At 39.6% G+C, this 22,295-nt stretch overlaps 1 protein-coding gene across 3 annotated transcripts; it reads left to right on the top strand.

Annotated features, from left to right (window-relative positions):
* Nucleotides 1-1,107: 1,107 nt before the first annotated feature.
* On the top strand, nt 1,108-22,221 carry mcm10 (minichromosome maintenance 10 replication initiation factor). Of its 3 annotated transcripts, none has more exons than XM_017716830.2 (18): nt 1,108-1,330; nt 11,430-11,666; nt 11,851-12,147; nt 12,276-12,486; nt 13,748-13,913; nt 14,039-14,206; nt 15,176-15,292; nt 15,402-15,595; nt 15,711-15,781; nt 16,057-16,170; nt 17,998-18,115; nt 18,267-18,504; nt 18,985-19,117; nt 19,205-19,335; nt 19,643-19,756; nt 20,304-20,449; nt 20,944-20,986; nt 21,102-22,221. In XM_017716830.2, the coding sequence occupies exons 1-18, from the start codon at nt 1,324-1,326 to the stop codon at nt 21,183-21,185; spliced, it is 2,589 nt and encodes an 862-aa protein (XP_017572319.1). In that variant the 5' UTR covers nt 1,108-1,323; the 3' UTR covers nt 21,186-22,221. The 3 variants fall into 3 exon arrangements, with proteins under 3 accessions (XP_017572319.1, XP_037398000.1, XP_017572318.1); XM_037542103.1 differs by lacking the exon at nt 1,108-1,330 and adding an exon at nt 3,478-3,496; XM_017716829.2 differs by lacking the exon at nt 1,108-1,330 and adding an exon at nt 6,790-7,073.
* The last annotated feature ends 74 nt before the right edge of the window (nt 22,222-22,295 follow it).

The following is a 22,295-nucleotide window of genomic DNA, read 5'->3' as shown; positions in this document are numbered from 1 at the left end:
GATTTACTGGTTGATCTACGTTCCCACCCTCACCTATGGTCATGAGCTTTGGGTAATGACCGAAAGAACGAGATTGCGAATACAAGCGGCCTAAATGAGTTTCCTCCACAGGGTGTCTGGACTCTCCCTTAGAGATAGGGTGAGAAGTTCGGTCATCCAGGAGGGACTCGGAGTAGAGCCGCTGCTTCTCCACATCGAGAGGAGCCAGCTGAGGTTGTTCGGGCATCTGGTTAGGATGCCTCCTGGATGCCTCCCTTGGGAGGTTTCACAGGCAAGTCCACCCGGGAGGAGACCCCAGGGAAGACCCAGGACACGCTGGCGTGACTATATCGCCCAGCTGGCCTGGGAGCACCTCGGAATCCCCCCCAGGGAGCTAGTGGAAGTGGCTGGGGAAAGGGAGGTCTGGGCCTCATTGCTTAGGATGCTGCCCCCGCGACCCGAACTCCGGAGAAGCGGAAGATGATGGATGGATGGATGGATGGATGGATGGATGGATGGATGGATGGACATTCTCGAAATATTAACTTAGTATATCACATTATATTGTCTCAAAACATTGACTTAGTATTATGAAATTAATAATGTAGAGATCCAACGTGTTGAAATAATGGGTCATTCAGTTTCGAAAGGGAAGTCATAATTTCTAGTCAGTTTTGAGTAAATAAGCAGCCAATAGTTTGACTCACCTAGCCGTTATTTCAAGGAAATAAATTAAATTAACCGCTTAAGAGTTTAAGAAAATAAGCCATTATTTCAAGGTGCTCAGTTTTTGGACGAGCTGCGCTTCTCGGCCGGCTTCAAGTAGAACAGGAATAGACGATCTACACAGCATGTGGACGAACAGTCGTCCGGCGGAAATGACTTAAAGATCAGCGAACATGGGCACATCCTGAACTGCTCTAACGCCCTTAAAAATCATAAAGAACAGAATCGCAGAGTTGATCAACCGAATAATATCCATATAATTGACCCCTACACTCCAAACAACGTGAGTATAAACCTAAAAATGCAGACACGGCTACGTGTTTTTAACAGGCGCTAGAGTGTCCGCTTGTCGTGACGTGTGTTTAGGGTCCTTCGTGCTTTAACATTTTCGCGCCACTGAAGTGCGAGAGGAAAATAAGAGCGAGCATTTTCCCTGGTTTTATTGTTATTACTGTTATCGTCACTTAATATTTTAAGAACTATGAAGGCTGTGGCGATATTGTCTTTTCTTTGTCACTTGTAGTTTTATTGCTGTGAGTAGTCATTAAGGAGTTCACTTATCTGCTGAGCTGATTACTTTGGAGCACTCTTTCAGTTCACAGCAAAGGACAGGGCAGAATGACGGGTGAGTACAGCCTGCTCTCACTCAAACTGAGAGTATTAATGTCCATGTTTGACATTTTAAATGTTCTTTGGTTAATAACGATGCTGACTTTAGCTTTTATTGAATGTTGCCGTTCCACCTTAAATGGTCTTGCAGTCAGAGAGCATACATGAAGCGGAGAGCCACTATGTCAATATCTCCCGGGACGCGGTGACGTGGTCTTGGACTCAGATACCTGAGCCCCCATTTACACCAGCGGGAAATCCTGCCACTTTCACACAACTTTAGCGCTTATTTCCCCCCGCATTATGATTGCACCGAAGCTGTGGCCCATTTTAAAACGTGGGGGTCTTGAGAGTATGTTAAGCCTTAAAATGCATTTTCAGACTCGCCGATTTTAAGAGAAATCGGCTTTGTTGGGGTTTGTTTAGCCCGCTGCCGGTCTTTCAGCGCAGACTGCTGCTGTTGCCCTGGGAGACGGAGACGGGGGCGGGGCGAAGCGGTTGACGCAAGACTAAAGCAGACAGGAGCTGAAGTCCTTTTTCGCCCCAGACGTGCACCGTCTTGGTTTACCTGAATCTTTGGAGCGGTTACGTCCAGGCGCCGGAATGTAGCTGCTGCACCATTTAAGGTAGAACGGGGAAATTCGAATAAGAAGTGACCTCAGCCTCGATGGTCCATATAATCTATGGACTTTCTTAGACACCAAATAAGTAAGAAGGTTATGGCTAAAATGGGAGCCAGTTAACGCTAAAGTAACATTAAATTCAGCCAGTAATCCTGACGTTTAGCAGAATTATAAAAATCCTCAATTGACTGAAGAAAATGATAATAAAGCCTTATCTTATCGTATCATTCGCATCACATGTGGTACATGAGGTGGAGCGAAACATTGTACTAACGGTCCAGTTAACTCCCAAAGTAACATAAACAATAAATAGAAGGTGCAAATAAAGGGGTGCAAATAACAGCAGCATGAACCACACCAGCATGAGTACGAGGTAGAAGGCGTAGATCTTAATACTGGTGATATATAAAGTGACATGTGTAGGGGTGATATAGTGGAGGCACTGATTCAGTACAGCAGCAGAGATAAATAAGTGGACATGAAGTGCCATTGCGGTGATGTCTAATTGCAAAGTATATGAAATATTGATGAAAAGTATATGTTAATCAAAGACATCTGCTGTTAGAGGTGCAAAGTATAACTAACACTATTCATTTTAAGCTGTCAGAACAGGTGATGGGGCCTTTTTCCTCGTCATACTGACTTGAGCAACACACTGTATTCATGCGATACTTTGACAGGGAAAAACTCCTTATCAAAAATAGTGGTGTTAAAACTACGAGGCTGAATTTTAGCTACTTTTTTCACGCTTTTTGTTTGAATATTCCTGTTCCACCTTAAATGGCGAAGCAGTTGTGCTTAGCTATTACAAACATTGGCAAAACAATACTGGCCTGTTGGTTTTGTGAAACAGCAAAAATAAGTTAATGTTACTCAGCTGTCGAGCGGAAATAGAGAAAAGGTTTGTGGTGCCTTTTTAGGCAAGCCACGCAAAGAACTGAAAGATCTGTCGTGTTTCACTGAGTATTTGATGAAGAACACACACCTGCAGGGAAACCTGCTTTATTTCCTCTGACATGTTTTCATCTGCCTTCAGTTTGTACATGGAACTACGCTAACTACCATACCAGGGCCGGTTTATGAGGAGCCTGGCCACTTCCTGTCCCCCCGTTATATCAGAAACAGGACTGTTAACCAGCAGAGGGCGCCCGCGATTGAGTCCTCAGTGAATGGGAGTGAAAGGAGCTCAACGGCTAAAAATAATTTCTAATCACTTTCCCAGAACCTTCCTTTATTTTTAGAAAGTAGAATTTTATCTTATCTTATCTTATTGTAAATCCTATCGGTATATTTCATTTTTTCTACAGTAAAAGAGTTTTGGGCAGCAGGGCAGGCGTTAGTGCTAGAGCATGATGATGACTGATTCTTAAAAATATAACAGCGGTGTTAAAATGTTTTATGCTGTTCTATGTTCAGGAATGTATTGCATTCTTTTCCACTATAAATGTTTAAGCGTTTATAAACTCATTTTCCTCAAATGCTCCATGTCAACCCATTCGTTTTGCACTTCTCGCGAGCGCCCTCTAGCGTTTGAGAAAACCAGAAGACATTGCAGAGTGGTAAGTCTCCTCTACGAGCTCTCTGACCATACTATCAAAGCGCGCTTAAGGAGGCTGCCAGTCTAATGACCTCAGTTCAGTGCGCGGTAGCATTAGTTTACATGTAGCATTAGTTTACATGTAGCATTATTCGTGCTGCAGCTCTTTAACGACCTCGTAATTTAATTTAGAGGATCCAGTGATGTGCGAGAGAAGAAGGTTCACAGGACAAAGCGTTTTGGGTTCTGAACATCTGAACAGTCTGTCTGTCTGTGGGTAAACCGGGCTGTGGTGGTGTTTAGCTCTTTACAGCAGACCTGCTAGGAAACCGTCGCGTTTACTTGCGTCGTTTGGCTTATGTCGACTGCGCTGCTGCACAGACTGTGCAGCAGGTGTTTAGTCTGGCTGGGTTTCTCCATCCGCCCTTTTGGTTTCAGTAGCCTGGTCAGGCTCGGGGCTTTCTGCTTCTTTGCTCGTGCCGTACGTCACAGCCTCGCATGCTTGTTTTTTAGGTGCAAATTTTGTTCATCATACACGATAAAGCGCGTATGTTGTGCTCGCTCGTTTGTTCTGCGTCATTGAGTGTATTGCGTGTTCTGCCCATTGCAGCCTGTTCATTGATTCATTGAGTGTTATTGCATATTAATATTTGCTCTGATGTAATTCCATCCCAAATTACACGCCTCACACTGTCTTCTTTTAACTTCATTTCCCGTGAGACTGCTCGCTGCAGCCACAGGTTTAGGTTGCTGTGTAGTTACAACCCATTGATGCATTTGCATTAGGATGTTTATGCAGCTATAAGGCTGAAATATTGACGTTTCAGTTTATCTTTTTAGATACACGACTACCAGAAAAGAGCATAAACCTTTCTTAATCCAGTGACTGATTTTGGTCGGTCAGCCTTACTGTGTCACATTGGTTTTGTTTTTCCATAGTCATAATTTTTTTGGAGTGTTTAGTGTGGAGAAAGACCTCCGTGTGTCCTGCTTCTCTTTATGGATGGTTATAGGAACTATATTTGTCTGTGACTTTTTTGAATGTAAATTTCTTCCCTTATTGAGTAGTAGAATCAATATAAGGCTTTTAGGTTCATGGGGGGCCGAGTCTGTTCTTGTCCAGTGTTTGACTGAAGCTTTAACATTAGGTCCTGAGTTGACAATATTAAGCTTTAAAACGATACATCAATGAGAAATGTTAATATAAATGCAAAACGCAGTTGTGCCAAAAGTGAAGAGAAGAGAAAAGTTGGCCTAGCAGACATTTTCCCCCTTAACCCTTCAGAAGTTACGTTTTTTTATTGAACACCCAAAAATGGCATCTGGACATATTTGGGAAATTAAAGACGAAATGTTTTACAATGATGGCAAGTCTTTGGAGGAGGCAGACTGCGAAAGTGAAACGGAAGAGTTGCTGGTATCAGAGAGTAGTGAGAGTTGTGATTCGGCTGAGGAATCCTCTGAAGACTACCTTGTTTTTGACAGGTATGTAAAAATGTTTCTTTGACTGGTTACCTCATGTTGTTTATGTTGTTTATACAGTAAGACCTGTTGTAGCTTATCTACAGTCATATGAAGAAGTAGGTACACCCCATGATGTTTGTTTGTTTGCTTTTGTACTTGCGTTGACAAATCAGCAATTGAATTTCATTTAAACAGTATCTATAGATAAATGGTATAAAATGAAAAACAACGGAAATTTGACTTTGAAGTCATTTATTTAAAAATAAACTGAGCTGAGGGGTCTTTATTTTGGGTGAAAAAGTAAAAAACCCTCACTTCAGTGACTGGTATTGCTCCCTTTTCCAGAAGTGTTTCCTTTTGAGCATTTCGTTGTTGCAGTTTATTTGGGATCATTTAACTTGTTGGAAAGTCCACTTCTTCAGCTTCAACTTTGACAAATGGCACTCTGGTAGGAAAAAGAATCCATAGTTACGTCATGATTACTACATGATTGCCTGTTGGCCAGGCCCCTGATTTCAATTCGAAGTAGTGATGTATGTAGGGGTGTACTTACTTTTCACACAAGAAAATAGTATTTCTATTCATTTAAATTAAATAAATGTTAATTTTAAGTGACACTTGTTAAATTACATTACTGTCCCCATTATTTAAATGAAGACCAAATACAGTGTAAAGGTCAAAGCTTTTCATACTTACTGCTTCACATCACTGTAAATATGAATTTACATTGACATCACATTCAAAAGACTGGGTCAAACACTCTTTGTAGGTTGACTATTTGTGTTATGTTTCTAATTGTTTAACATTATAGAGCATTTTTTGACTACTTTTATAATATGTTTTTTGTGTTTTATTTATTTATTTGTTTATTTTATTAAAGGACTCATTATGAGCAGTGGGAGCTCCCAAATGAAACGCCAACAAAGAAAAGCCAGCAGACCTTGCCCATCACCCCCACTCGGACACAACAAGTAACAAGTACTGTCTGTCCTAGTCCAGCTGGTACACACGAGCCCAGTTCAACATTAGTCACACGAGAAGCACCTCCATCTGCAGTGAAAAGAGGACATTCTTGCTCTGCATCTGATATTTCTTTTGGTTCACAAGGGATACCATCAAAGCGAGCCAGAGCACCACGTCATGTTTTAGAACTCGTGGAAGAGGAAGAGTGGCATGACATCAATGATGAAGATGAACAGCCCCATATCCCCCCTTTCCTGCCAGAGCGACCACCAGGGCCGCAGCTCGCCTCAAACATGATGTACTCCCCTCTGGAATTATTCCAGTTGTTCTTTAGCACTTCTGTTATCAAAACTATTGTGGATAACACTAACAAGTTTGGAGAGACAGAGAGAGCAGCAGCAGCTGCAAAGAACAGATGGGTTCCCCTCACAGTCGATGAGTTCTGTGCCTATTTGTCTCTTGTTATTTACATGGGCTTGGTAAAAACAAAGAATCTGAGAGATTACTGGAGCCGAAAATTGCCTTACAGGCTTGCATTCCCCTCCTCAGTCATAACAGGCAAGAGGTTTGCAGCTATCTCGAGCAATCTGCATCTTTGCGATCCTCAGGAAGATGCAGAAAACATGAAGAAGAAAGGATCCCCAGGATATGACAAGCTATTCAAAATCAAACCTCTCTACACAGACATACATCTTGCATGCCTAACTTTTTTCCAGCCCTACAGAGAACTGTCCATAGATGAGCGTATGGTGGCTTCCAAAGCAAGAAGCGGACTAAAGCAGTACATGAAAGCAAAGCCCACCAAATGGGGCTACAAGCTGTTTGTCCTTGCTGACTCCGCCAGTGGATATACATGGAATTTCTTTGTGTATGAGGGAAAAAGGGCCACGACTACTGGAAAAGGGCTTAGTTATGATGTAGTCGTAACATTGTTGGATCATTTATTGCTGGGCAGGGGGTATAAGGTTTACATGGATAATTTCTACACTAGTCCCAGCCTTTTCGCTGCTCTGCTACAGGAGAACACCCTTGCATGTGGCACCTTCCGTACCAATTGGCAAGGCTTCCCACAAACAAAAAGGAACGATCTTCCAAAGAGAGCAAAGAGAGGAACCATCCGCTGGTGCAGACGTGGGAAGCTGCTGTTTGTGAAGTGGATGGACACAAGAGAGGTACATATGTGTTCTACAATGCACAAAGCCTATGCAGGTGACACGGTGAAGAGACGAGTGAAAAATGAACAAGGTGAATGGGGAGTAACCGAGGTTCCAATTCCTGTTGCTGTCAAAGACTACAATCAACACATGGGTGGCGTAGATCTCTCCGATGCTCTTATTGGCTACTACAACGTTCTTCATAAAGTAAAGAAGTGGTACAAAACGTTCTTTTTCCATTTTATTGACATTGCGATTGTCAATAGCTTTATTCTTCATCAGCAAATGGCCAAGGCACGTGGAGAAGACCCTGTCACACAAAAGGTCTTCAGGGAAATGCTACTTCTTCAACTTGCAAGTATTTTTAGTAATAAATCCTGTTCTCCAAAGCGTCAGCCACCCCTGCCAGAGCGAATAGAACTGTGCATGCCTGCGTACTATTCAACAGATGGTACAAGTGCAAGGCGGAAATGTGAGCTATGCAAGAAGGCTGGAGGACAAGTAAAGACTCCTATATACTGCACAAATTGCAATGTGCCCTTGTGCTTGGTGCCAAAACGCAACTGCTTCAAGCAGTGGCACGATGTTGGAAATCACAAACAGTTCATGTAGCGTATTAGAGGATTTTACTGAACGTTACGTCTACAACAAACTGAAAAGAGTACATTAGTTTGTTTACATAAATCTTGCAATTGGTAGTATTTTGAAAAATAAAGTAAATGAAAGGTGAAAGTTTTGTCTTTTGGCTCCCAACTAATTATTATTATTATTATTATTATTATTATTATTATTATTATTATTATTATTATTGTAGTAGTAGTAGTAGTAAGTTGTTGTTGTTGTTGTTGTTGTTGTTGTTATCAAATTGTTTAATCTTAATATAGAGGTGTTTCATTGTAAACAATACAGTTGGAACAGGTATATGAAAAAAAACCCTACAAATCAAATGCATCCTACTGGCCACTCAAATAAGATAAAGAAATCTGTGCTTGTTGCCAAACAATGCATGTAATTTTGTGTATTTTAGCTGTTTTTAAAACCTAAGATGAGTGTTCACTTCAGATGTTGCTGACCAAGATTTAGATACAGGAAGACGCTGTGGCATCCACTTACACTCAAAGAAGTCTAAATTTGAAATTTAACTCTGAAAAGAATGTTTATAAAACGTATCAAAGGTATCTGCAGTACTTAAAGAATACCATCAAATTGCATATTTATTACAAAAAGAGCACAACGAGTCATGTTTAAATCAGTTTAGTGCACTGTGTGATGCTAATTAAAAATCAGTGCTTATAATTTTTTAAAACCTATTTATTTATTAATTTATTGTCTTGTGGTGTTAGATATGCCGTTTTACCCGCCCCAAGTCACAATTATGCTGCAACAGATTGCGCCATAGATCAGACAGTAAAAAAAAAATTGGTGCAAAATCTGGACAATTCTTATCATATAATGGAATTGTCTCAGATTTTGTGCTGTCTAGGGTTGCCCCTACATTTACTTTTTTTTTTTTTTTTTTTTTTTCTTCTTCTTCTTCTCTTTCCCCCCCAGGCCAGATGGTATGCCCATCACAGCTACCAGTGTTGCCATAACCCTGTTTGATGGGGTCTGGTGTAGGATCAAAGCACAGAATTACTTTTTTTAACGCACTTTACATGTGAATACACTGTTTTATGCTCTCTAAATGTTTTCAAGAAATGCAATTGACTGTTGTTCATTCATAGTTAATTTATATATAGATGAATAGTTTGTGTGTGACTGAATGCTTAACAGTTCACAAATCTGTGTAAACACATTAGAATAGTGTTATTGGTTCCTTAAAACCAAAGTGCTTTTTTATCTTGTACATTTTTATTTGTATCAACACTACTAAATACTGTTTCACTATAAGGTCTCTGAAAATACAAGTGGATGTGCATTTTATGATGGGGCTTCTGAAGAATGCCTATTGGTTTTATCTGCAAACATTCGAAAGGGTCACTTCTCACTGGTTTTACTTACTGATAAAACAGCACCAGATCCTTGCTGTACGTGGAATCTGAATTTAGTGAATCTTTAAAGTTGAAAGTAAATGATCTAAAGCTATTTGAAAAAAATAGTTTTTGCCCAAAATTGAGTGAACCACACAAACTGAGCAATCGGAAGCAAATGTTAAACCTGCCAGTTATTTCCTAATTTTGTATCTCATTCAAGCTGGGAGATACACAAGTTTGCCCGGGAAAGTGTCTCTCCTATATTATTGTAGGGGAAACTGCTTTTGAGTAGAAAGTTTCAAGAATTGGATATGCTTTTTCATGTGGATCAGGGAAGAACCAAATACAACCCCAATTCCAGTGAAGTTGGATATTTAATGTTCAAACAGATAAACTTTATTGTTTTTTGCAAATACTCACTCATTTTGAATTTGATGCCTGCAACATGTTCCAAAGAAGTTGGGACAGGAGCATGTTTACCACTGTGTTACATCACCTTTCCTTTTAACAACACTCAATAAGCGTTTGGGAACTGAGGACACTAATTGTTGAAGCTTTGTAGGTGGAATTCTTTCCCATTCTTGCTTGATGTACAGTCCAGGGTCTCCGCTGTCGTATTTTATGCTTCATAATGCGCCACACATTTTCAATGGGAGACAGGTCTGGAGTGCAGGCAGGCCAGTCTAGTACCCGCACTCTTTTACTACGAAGCCACGCTGTTGGAACACGTGCAGAATGTGGCTTGGCATTGTCTTGCTGAAATAAGCAGGACGTCCCTGAAAAAGACGTTGCTTGGATGGCAGCATATGTTGCTCCAAAACCTGTATGTACCTTTTAGCATTAATGGTGCCTTCACAGACATGCAAGTTATCCATGCCATGGGCACTAACACACCCCCAAACCATCAGAGATGCTGGCTTTTGAACTTTGTGCTGATAACAATTCGGACAGTCCTTTTCCTCTTTGGCCCGGAGGACATGACGTACATAATTTCCAAAAACAATTTGAAATGTGGACTCGTCAGACCACAGGACACTTCCACTTCTTGTCAGTCCAGATGAGCTCAGGCCCAGAGAAGCCGGCGGCGTTTCTGGGTGTTGTTGATATCTGGCTTTCGCTTTGCATGGCAGAGTTTTAACTTGCACTTGTAGATGAAGCGACGAACTGTGTTCACTGACAGTGGTTTTCTGAAGTGTTCCTGAGCCCATGTGGGAATATCCGTTACAGAATGTTGTCGGTTTTTAATGCAGTGCCGTCTGAGGGATCGAAGGTCACGGGCATTCAATGTTGGTTTTCTGCCTTACCACTTACTTGCACAGATTTCTCCAGACTCTCTGAATCTTTTGATGATATTATGGATTGTAGATGATGAAATCCTAAATTCCTTGCAATTGCACGTTGAGAAACGTTGTTCTTAAACTGTTGGACTATTTGCTCACCCAGTTGTTCACAAAGTGGTGAACCTCGCCCCATCCTTGCTTGTGAACGACTGAGCCTTTCAGGGATGCTCCCTTTATACCCACTCATGACACTCACCTGTTTCCAATTAACCTTTTCACCTGTAGAATGTTCCAAACAGGTTTAGTTTTTGAGCATTCCTCAACTTTCCCAGTCTTTTGTTGCCCCTGTCCCAACTTCTTTGGAATGTGTTGCAGGCATCAAATTCAAAATGAGTCAATATTTGCAAAAAACAATAAAGTTTATCCGTTTGAACATTAAATATCTTGCCTTTGTAGTGTATTCAATTGAATATTTGGATTTGCAAATCATCATATTCTGTTTTTATTTGTTTTACACAACGTCCCAACTTCTTTGGAATTGGGGTTGTATTAATAGATATCATGTTATGAGTTTGCGACACAATCTAAACTCCTTTTCCTCACCTTAGTATTGTACATCTTTGTCTGTAATAGCGCTGCATGATAAATCATATTTTTACAGTCATCATGACGAGTTGTCACAATCCTCATTGTTAAGAGCCACAGTGACAGAAGAGGACATAGCAGGCACAAACCATTAGAAGCCAGATTAAACCTTGTTCTCTCACATGGGAGAAGTAATTTAACCATCAGACTAAACTGTCAGCTCAGATGCCACTTTACCCTTTACAAGCATGTAAAAATACATCAAAAATTAAGATTCTTCTTACACCCAATGTTTTAAATGTGTAATTTTGTATTTTGATATGTGGTTGTAGAAGTTAGATTTCTGTTTACACATCCAAATAAACAAAGTCTGTGCTTAGATCTAGTCAAAGGCGCACTTTATTAATGATAAGCTTTTGCTTTTAATGTCATAGTTTATCAAACATTAGCGTTTTATGTAAATATCAAACAGTCTTCTACTGTAACTGCTGAAGCATCAGCCTCTAATGAAAGCTCTTGTGATTTATGCTCACCAGCCGAAGATGAAAACCTGGACATGCTGCTCTCTCTTTTTGAAGAGAGTGAGGGTCAGAATTCAGAGACCTCCACTGCTCGAGAAGGGGAGGACAATTTGGATGATCTCTTTGATGACGACTGTGATGAAGGCGAAGATTATGCTGAGCCAGAGGAGGAAGAGGAAAAAGACATGGAGTCAGCAAACTCAAGCCCAGGAGGGAAAAGTGAACTCAGGAAATCTAAAGAGGACCTGGAGGGTGAGATTCGATCATTGAACATGGGCAGTTCATTGCTGCAAATAACTTGCTTACAAATAATATTTTGAATATTTTTTTAAATATTTGAATCTTTTACTTGACACTGATAAAGAAGTTTTTGTTAAGCTAAAATAGATTGTCATGGTAGTGTACATATTTTTTGGCATTGATGTTCTGACTTTAGAGGAGCTGAAAAGCATGCGAGAGAAGATGCAAAAACTACAGCAGCAGCTGGAGGTGTCTCAAAAAGGTGTGGTCTCCCAGCCCATACATAATCCTTTGTCACAGAGACAAAGTACCAAACTTTCATCAGCAACACAGCGTTCCACCAAGCATCTGACATCCCCCCAGCAATGCAGCAAACCTGCCCTACAAACAAACCCCAGCATCCGGTCATCTCCAACAGCCCAGAAAGTAGCAACATTGTCTCCACCCCTAGAAGCAAATGGGAAACAGAGGACTGAATATCAACCCAAAGCTGGTAATTGGTTATTAATATGTGTGTAGAAATGACTGAATAGAGTTGATGGTTAGTCTTGCCTAGTTGCTGCAACAATTGAGTACATTAATAGATAGTATACCGTAAGCTGATACCGTATTTCTTTACAGCCTCCTCTGAAAAGCAGAGTCTGCTGGGACAGAATGTGAGCAACAGGTTGTCACAGCCAGCGAGGACTAGCTCTAAAATCAGCAACACAATGAAGTCACCCCCATCAAGTAAAAGCGTTGGTGTAACTCCTCCCGTGGCAAGACAAGCCACACCCCGACCCTCTGTCACTCAGGATGTCACTGTGGAGAAATACTCAGGTCTCCGGCTTAGGTGTGTATTTGGTGTTTATGATAAAGGCACACTGCTGAAGATGATGATGATGATGATGATGATGATGATGATGATCATATCTATCACTGTGTAATAACAGAACCTTAAAGTACTTGTGCTGGAGCCTTTGGCAAATAATTGGTATTATTAAATGTTGTGATAATCGAAGTAATGAAGTGGATCAGCTTGTCCAGAAGAAGGGAGCCGGCACACTAGTTTGACAGCATTTTGGTTTCCAAATGTAAAATCACTGGGTGTTTAGAGTGTTAAATGCCGTCTGAACTGAGAATAGTTATCATAATAAATGATTAAGTAATGGTGGAAACTCACCCAGTTGATAATTATGTTACCATCAGGACAGATGTTAAATATAGGGTAAGCCTCTGTAGTACTTTGTAGCTGAATTTGGATCATGATAACATTTATTTATTCCAGTCATTCTGCAAACAGTAACTGTTTAAACCAGAAGCTCTTAACCTTTTTCAGTGTGCGCCCATTTTTAGGGTTAAAAATATGTATGTATATGTAATATGTATGTAAGTATGAAATGGCTAACTTGAAAATTAATTCATTCTGGCTGCTTTGTCATGGCATGTTGCTGCCAGTGTGAAGTTCACCCAGGTGCGAAGCAAAATGTAAAACTACTAGAAAAGAATTTCCCATTAAGCTGGCATGGCTTTTTAGCCAGCCACTTGTAAAAATGAATTTCTCTGTGCTTTATGAAGTGTGTTTATAGGCTAGTAGCCGGCTGCTTCATTATCTATACCTGTGTGTACTCAATGTCCATTTTATCAGCTCCACTTACCATATTGGTGCGTTTTGTAGTTTTACAGTTACAGACTGTAGTCCAGTAACAGATGAGCTGTTGTCTCCATTTTTACCTCTTTAAGGTGGACCAACAAGGTAGGTGTGTCCAGTGTCCACAGTAAGTGAGAACAGTGTTAAGAAACTCGAGCAGTACTGCAGTGTGTGTTTAATTTGTGTCATTGCAACACACTAACACACCACCATGTCAGTGTGAGTGCAGTGCTGAGAATGATTAGCACTGCAGGGGGACTAACGGAGTATGCAGAGAGACCGGTGGACTGCAGTTTGTAATTGTAGAACTTCAAGTTCTTCAACTTCAGTTTGATCTGTATAGTAAATGGACAAAAAGTGCACTCTTCAAATCGCAGTTTCAGTATAAAAGATTTTAGATTAAAAACAGCCTGTCTTAAGTACACTAATGGTCATTGACTGCTTTGCCCTTTTTCCTCTGTAGGAGACCTCGTCTGTCCTCGGTAGAAATCGAACACAAAATGGCTAACCGCAGAATGATCAGGCTTTCACAGTTGCCTGATCGACTGGCCAGGGACAATCTAGAAGACAGTGACTGGGTGACCTTTGCTGTGGTGATAAGTAAAATCACCCCACAAAGCAAGAACAATGTAAACAACAGTTACAGCTTGGAAAGCCGCATATAATAGGAAATGATATTCAGCTACATGTCTGAAAAAAAATTAATTGTCCATTTATGTATTCCACCTCAACAACTAACCAGTTTCTTTTATAGGGCAAAACATTCAGTATCTGGAAGCTGAATGACCTTCATAACCTTGAGGTAAATGTGTCACTGTTCCTCTTTGGAAGTGTTCACACAGACCTGTGGAAAACAGACACTGGGACAGTGATTGGCATACTTAACCCCAACCAAATGAAGAATAAAGATGGATCAAATGAGGTGAGAAAAAGGCTTATAGAAATGTATGAATGAGGAATGTCTGTGTATCCAGGGTTCTTTGCAATATTTTGTATTTGAATGTTAAAATTAGTAGGAAATGGCATATGCAGATACTTTTGCAAAAACGTTGGTATATTTGATATGAGTGTACAGCATGTTTACTATTCGTATTGTTTCTTGAATTAAATGAACGATGATGAAGTCATTCATTTTTAGTTTCTAATTAATAATCATGCCATATTTGTCACCTCTGTGGGTTTAATACTGACTTTCAGCTATGCAGTCTGGGAAGTTTGTAAAGGTAACCAACAAATTTGGTCATGTCTGAATATGTGAAAATGTAGATTTGTGTGTTTGTGTGCATTTACACACACACCTTTTTATTTAGTTATTAGAGTAAAGTTTATAAAGTGATCTACCCTGGTATTATCAGACATGTTTGAGGGTGTATATCTTGCCTGCTATTGTTAGATCTTTGTGTGTGTGTGTGTGTTTTATGGGTTGGGGAAAAAAAAAAGGATTGATTCTTAGATGCAGTTCTCTTTTGAAAGATTCTGAAACTATTCACAAAACCTCTAAATAAGTTCTGCATTTCCTTTGTGAGATAAGTAAACATAAATGTACCATTTGCGAAAGCATTGCTTTAACAGCCAGCTCAGGAGATGCTAAAAAGCTAACATGCTCATCCAGAGAAAATCGTATTCAGAGAAAGGCTGGTCTACATTCCTACATTTCCAACATACCTTATAAGGGAAATTACCAGTAATTCCTTTACAGATTAAGCTTCCCAGTGGTTCAGGGGAACTACAGCTAAATTCCAGAGCAGCTCTGCAGTGGCTGTAATGTTTTCATGAATTTTGGTTGACATGTAGATGGTCACAGATAGTGTGGTGTCTTCTATACTTGGGATGACGGTATGCTGCATTGTTGCTGTACTCAAAAGTAATGCAACATACTGCCTGTTTACAGCTCTGCCTCACAGTGGACCATCCACAGAAGGTTCTAATGTTGGGGGAAGCCATGGATTTTGGTACTTGCCAGGCTAAGAAGAAGAACGGGGATTCCTGCACACAGTTGGTCAACTTGGTGCGCATGTTCACCTGTTCCTTTTTTTTTTTTTTTTTTTTTTTTTTTTAATTAATTTATTTGTTTTGCCACTTGCATGTGTATTAATTAGTTTTTTTTCTTTATTTAGTATGAATGTCAGTACTGCCAGTACCATGTTAAAGCACAGTACAAGAAGATGAGCTCAAAGAGAGCAGAGCTTCAGTCCAGCTTCACAGGCTCGGCCCCTGGAAAAAAAAAGGGCAAGGGTGGTTTGAGGGAACGCCTCTGTCAGAGTGACTTCCACTATGGGGGCATGTCCTCACTTGCCTGTGCACCATCAGTGTGAGTTAACCTCTCCTTTCAAAAAAAATGTTGAGAGTCTGTAATGAAAACATCATTGTTGTGCTTTTTTCTTTTCTTTTTTTTTTTCTTTCTTTTTTTTTTTTTTTTTTTGCAGGACTGCCCCACAGCCAAAGAAACAGCCCTCAATTCAAGCAGTTTTGGCTTCTATCCCCTCCAAGAAGCTTGGTAAGATTGTAGGCAAATGGATCTGTAGGTCTTGGATGTGATTTTTATATACATACCTGTATATTAATTGTGGGCAAAATTAGAATTTATTTCAAAGGTTCAATGTGACATTTGAAAGAAAACAACAACAACAAAAAAAAACAGATATAAACATGCAATAGTTTAGGAAAAGGTGCATGAGCAAATGAAAGTGTGTGTGTGTGTGTATATGAAATATTTAAATTATATACTTAATTAATTTTGATAATTATTTTAAAATGTTCTGTTATCTGTAGCACTGACTTCAGGTGAAATGTCTGGATGTTCAGATGACTTCAAAAGCCTAATGTCCATGCCTACACCAGGAGCTCTTCAAATGAAGAGGCACTTGGGACAATTTCAGTCAGCAGGTAATGTGCTTACTAGGGTAATACAAAACTCCTACAGCTACTTTAAAAACATGTCTCTGTATTTATTTAATACATACAACCCCAATTCCATTAAAGTTGGGACGTTGCGTAAAACATAAATAAAAACAATACGATGATTTGCAAATCCTTTTCAACCTATATTCAATTGAATACACTACAAAGACAAGATAATTAATGTTCAAATGGATAAACCTTATTGTTTTATGCAAATATTCACTCATTTTGAATTTGATGCCTGTAACACGTTCTGAAGAAGTTGGGACAGAGGCAACAAAATACTGGGGAAGTTCAGGAATGCTCAAAAAACACCTGTTTGGAACATTCCACAGGTGAACAGGATAATTGGAAACAGGTGAGTGTCATGATTGGGTATAAAGAGAGCATCCCTGAAAGGCTCAGTCATTCACAAGCAAGGATGGGGCGAGGTTCACCACTTTGTAAACAACTGCATGAGCAAATAGTCCAACAGTTTAAGAACAACGTTTCTCAATGTGCAATTGCAAGGAATTTAGGGATTTCATCATCTACAGTCCATAATATCATCAAGAGACTCTGGAGAAATCTCTGCAAGTAAGCGGCAAGACAGAAAACCAACATTGAATGCCCGTGACCTTCGATCCCTCAGGCAGCACTGCATTAAAAACCGACATCATTCTGTAACGGATATTACCACATGGGCTCAGGAACACTTCAGAAAACCATTGTCAGTGAAGACAGTTTGTCGCTGTGTACAAGTACAAGTTAAAACTCTTAAAACTCTTAAAAGCCATATATCAACAACACCCAGAAACGCCACCGGCTTCTCTGGGCCCGAGCTCATCTGAGATGGACTGACGCAAAGTGGAAAAGTGTCCTGTGGTCTGATGAGTCCACATTTTAAATTGTTTTTGGAAATCATGGACGTCGTGTCCTCCAGGCCAAAGAGGAAAAGGACTGTCCGGATTGTTACCAGCGCAAAGTTCAAAAGCCAGCATCTCTGATGGTTTGGGGGTGTGTTAGTGCCCATGGCATGGGTAACTTGCACATCTGTGAAGGCACCATTTATGCTGAAAGGTACATACAGGTTTTGGAGCAACATATGCTGCCATCCAAGTAACGTCTTTTTCAGGGACGTCCTGCTTATTTCAGCAAGACAATGCCAAGCCACATTCTCCCATTGAAAATGTGTGGCGCATTATGAAGTGCAAAATACGACAACGGAGACTGCTGCTGCTACACTTGTACCAAAATATGTAGCATGTGCATGACTCATTCTGTTAAATAGCCAGTCACCTCCCTTCTGATTAGCATTTTAATTGATGAAGGTTATTTAAATAGACAACTTTTCTTTGAAGAGTTTAAAATGCCTGTGTGGTCCAAATAATATTATTTGATGTAAATGTTATTAATTGAAAGTTCTGGAAATGTTCTCTTACATTTGTGTTCATTTAGCACACACAGTGTGAGCTATTTGTTTTGGCTATTTAAAACAAAGAAGTCAAAATATGGGCACTATAATTTGGAATAAGCCATGCAAGTCAATGATTGGTGCACCTCTAGAATTATGTAAAAACAAATGTATTTGTTTTCATCATTTATTTTTTATTTTTTCATTTATTTTTATTTTGTCATTTTTTCTTAACTTCAGTGAGACATTAAAATATTGATAGTTTTATTTGTTGTATTTGATTAAATTAAATTTTTTCCAAGTCCATGTTCACATCATTGTATAATTTGTACTCTCATGCTCAGCAGTTACCCTTTCTAAGTCAAAATGAAGGTGGATTGAATGATTGATTTTTAACTCCTGCTTTCTGTTTAATACAGAGGCGTCTGCATCAACAGTCCAGTCCATCTCTGCTGCTGACCTCCTCAAACAGCAGAAAGAGCTGCACAGGCAGAGGATGCAGGCCAGACAGAAGAGGGCAGAAGAGATCCAGAAGAGGTGAGTATTTTAGAGAGAGGGAGGGAATAAATGTGCATGAGTGTATATACCTGCTGGTCTTTATGAAGTGTATATACACTTTCATGCATTACATTTTGTGGGAGAAAACACTGAATTATTATACTGACTTTTCTTTTGTCCTGTTTCTCAGGGTGCTGCAGAAAACAGGAGGTACAGTGGTTCCAGCTAAACCCTCTATAAACAGTGGTGCTCTACTCACTCAGAAAGCAGGGTCAGAGGTTCCAAAGGGCTCCTCTCCACCTGCACGCCGTCTCAGTGCCCCTCATGTACCCACCCTGGGAAGAGGCTTTGTGGAGGGGGAGGATATTCTGCTGGACATGTCGTTGTCGTCTCCTCCTCCTCCCTCAAAAAGCTTATCAGCTGCAAAGGTGTGCAACCTTTGTGTGCAAACACAAATCATGTACTTCGTCCACCACTGGTTATTTGGTGCACATAAGCCATTGCAATGTGAAACCAACTGAACCAAAAGGAAAAAGTAAAATGGTCACAAAAATTTAAAATAAGCCAATTTGGCAAACAAACTCTGTGTGAAAGCAGCCTCAAATGAACCGCTCCAAAGTTCTTTTGGAAGTGGACCGAAATTCAACTCTGGGAGTCTGTCTGCTTATTTGCGATGCACCAGTTTTTCAGTGACAACATTGTCACTTGTTGTTTAAAAAAAAAAAAAAAAAAAAAAAAAAAAACGGCACTAATGAAACATTTGCACCAGAGTTTATTTTAATTAAACCAAACTTGCCAAAGTTTGAACATGCCCTAAAAGAGTCAGTGGTCACTCATTGTTCACTCCCACTAAATAAGCTGACCTCATGTCTTTGTGGACCTATAGCATTAACTCTGTCCTCTCTCAGATGGCTGCAGTGAGAAAGCTCCAGGCCAAAGGAGTGGCCATTGTTAAAGATGACCCTAACTCTGTGAAGCGCAAGCGGCCCAGCAGCAGTGAGATCACCGTCAGAGTGCAGCGCAGCCTGACCTCTCCTGAAGGTGTGTATCCCAACATACCTTGACATTGTCATGAATCAAGGCAAACCATGAACTCGCACATGATCTTAATGTTCTGCCGGATTGCAGATGAGAAGACAACTGCTGAAGAGGAGGAACCAGCTCAGAAGAAGAGGCGGGAACAGCTAGAATATATCCAGTCAGAAGAGTTTCAGCACATTCTGAATGCAAAGTCTACAAACTCCTGGATTATGGGAGAGGTGTGTGTATGTTGAGTAAAATATATATGCAATATGTGGAAGAAGTATCATGCTTTTATTACAGGGATTAGAAATGCAGCTCTATAAAATTACTGTCACTGCATATATATATATATATATATATATATATATATATATATATATATATATATATATATATATATATATATATATATATATATATATATATATATATAAATAAATTTCATTACTTTCTAAAATTGTACATGTGAAATATAGAGTAGATGTAGATTTGTTAAAAATTAATTAATTTATTTTAATAAACTCTGTACTGATATGCCTATAGGTGGAAATGCAAGCTATGCAGGACTACTTTGAGCCACTGGTGCAGAAGGAGAAGCTGGAAGAAAAGATGAAGAGTATCAGAGAAATAAAGTGTCGCGCAGTCACCTGTAAAAATGTACGTCACTCATCATCTCTTTGTTTTGCCAGCATTTGCTCTATCATAGAGAGAGAACACTGATCCATGACAGGTTGTGTAATTTCTGTATGCAGTATTCAGTATCTTGCTTGGGGGGGACGGGACCATTATGGCTACATTTTGAATGGTCTATTGACTTTTAAAACCTTAGCATACTGATTCAAAGTTTGTGGCTCAGTGCACATCCATCCACCCAACTCTAATTCTTGTCAAAAAGTTTGACTTATTGGTCCTGCCTTGTTAGACTGCTATGGTTACTTCTTTATGCGGCAACAAATCTGTATACACAAAGTCTAGGCAGCAGTGAAGAAAGCCCACTAATGTGGCACATCCTGACCATAACTCTGTCACCCTCTCAGGATATTTTCAAGTTGGGGTGCTCATTTGAGTAAGGCTTAATCCTCAAACGTTCAGCTGTGAATAGTTCCAGAGTGTCTCTACAATGAGTAAAATAAGCCATAGTGGTTAATGCACATGTGCACAACACAGTAAGCCACAGTGGTTAATGAGCTGCTCTGATCTGCAGTGCAAGTACACGCACTTCAAGCCGGCCGAGCGCTGTGTAGAGGAGAAGCATGACTATCACTGGCATGATGCTGTCAAGCGCTTCTTTAAATGCCCCTGTGGCCAGAGGAAGATCAGCTTGGCCCGCTTCCCAAGTACAGCCTGCAGGTAAGTGAGAAAAGAAGTTGCAGCTTCTTTGGTTTTATTGGCTCGTGGGATTAGGCTTCACCCATGCACATTCAGATATTTCAGAAAAACATTTTTTACCCTCCATTTACTGAAAAATCCCCATTCACAAAACTCTATCCATGCAAGAATCCAAAAACAATGCTGTGGTATTTTGTTTCATGCTTTATTTTTTCTAATACATAGTAATTATGTGCTAAAATGTATGTGTTCATTTCCTGTAATATTAATGTAATATCAGTAGGACTATATATATATATATATATATATATATATATATATATATATATATATATATATATATATATATATATATATATATATATATATATTTTTTTTTTTTTTTTTTTTTGGCCCCAAAAGTTCAGTTTTCAGTGAACTTTTCCATGTGGAAAATACAGAGATAAATACTGTGTTTTCAAAAAATATCAGTGTTCATATGCATGGGGTGCTGATTTTTAAATTCTCTATTTCAGCAACTGTGGCCTGTTCAAGTGGGAAAGAGACGGCATGTTAAAGGTACCATGACACTTTGGATGCTTTTTGGAAATGTGTCCTCTGTATTGGGAGTGGGCTTAATCTTAAGTTTGGCTCCTGCACTTACTTCCCTACTTATAAATTTTTGTTTCCTCAGGAGAAGAATGGGCCGAAGATTGGAGGAGAGCTACTGTTGCCACGCGGTGAAGAGCAGCCCAAATTCCTCAACAGTATGAAATAGAGCCAGCAGCCTACGTTTGCTCCATCTGCTCAAGGAAACAAAGTAGTGAAGCTGGAAACCTCTCTCAGGCTTAGGGTTTGGCAGAATGTTGATTTAAAAAAAAAAAAAAAATTCAGGTCAGCATAAGAGGCCATTGTAGATTTGAGATGTTGCAATTGATTTGCAGCTCCACTTTTCTTTACCTCACGTGCTGGTTGGCATCAACTGTTTGTTTTATTTGTTTGTGTTGTAATGCATTTTAAGTGATGATTTTAGCTTTTACTGTTTATGAGCATTTGTATCACGAATGGCTGTGGTAAACAGCCTAAATTAAAGTAGCACGAGTCCACACATTCTTTACCCACTGTCCTTAATCCTTCTCACATCCAAGTAAATAGATTTGAGTGGGTGTGGTTGATGGCGGCAGCACACATACCTTCTGACATATTGTGAGCTTTCATTGCCTCAAATTCAGGGTTCAGGAGAAATTCATTTCTCTTCTGTCATCCAGGTGACTTGGGGAGGATGAAAGATGGAGCTGAAGAAGTTCAGTAAAGTCAGTAAATCGTTCAAAGTGGCCCTTGCTCGTTTCACTGTCTGTCTAAGCTTTCAACTCTGGAATGTTCAATTCTGCTGCCAGCAAAGAGGCCTACTGCCTGTCAGACGATTTGTGCAGGGGTATGTGAGCGCAAGTATAACTGTATGCAGGATACAGCTGTGCATATTTTGCTTTTCTCCCCTCTCCCTCCCTTCCTTATTCAGTTCTAGTGATTTAAAAGATGCTGTAAGGGAGATTTTTAAAGTTATTTATTAATTTCCAGCATCAAATTACAGCATTTTTGTGCTTTAATCCAAGTGAATAGCACAGCAGATATCTGGCAGGTGGTGGAGAAAACAGTAGGGCAGTTCTTTCACAAATTATAGCATTTCTGTTTAAGTTCTAAGGTTAATTGTTATTTTTAGAGGGTTGCAATAACAGTTTAATGTGTTTTTTTTTATTTTTTATTATTATTTTTTTTTAAACACTTTCAGTAATGGTATATATCAACATATAATCATCCACCACCTAGAAATTATATTATTATTTAAGGAAAAACTGTTTATGTTTATATATATATATATATATATATA

This window comes from Pygocentrus nattereri, chromosome 1, assembly GCF_015220715.1.
Source record: "Pygocentrus nattereri isolate fPygNat1 chromosome 1, fPygNat1.pri, whole genome shotgun sequence".
In the NCBI taxonomy this organism is placed as follows: domain Eukaryota; kingdom Metazoa; phylum Chordata; class Actinopteri; order Characiformes; family Serrasalmidae; genus Pygocentrus; species Pygocentrus nattereri.
Note: the sequence above shows the minus strand (reverse complement) of the source record. Positions and strands in the feature narration are given on the sequence as shown.

Bases quoted from the DNA above. Each gene is read 5' to 3' on its own strand.
- mcm10 (XM_017716829.2), top strand. From the start codon at position 6,935: ATGTGGCACCTTCCGTACCAATTGGCAAGGCTTCCCACAAACAAAAAG. The intron at 12,487-13,747 runs GTGTGTATTTGG...TTTCCTCTGTAG, and splicing joins TACTCAGGTCTCCGGCTTAG to GAGACCTCGTCTGTCCTCGG. The intron at 15,596-15,710 runs GTGAGTTAACCT...TTTTTTTTGCAG, and splicing joins CTTGCCTGTGCACCATCAGT to GACTGCCCCACAGCCAAAGA.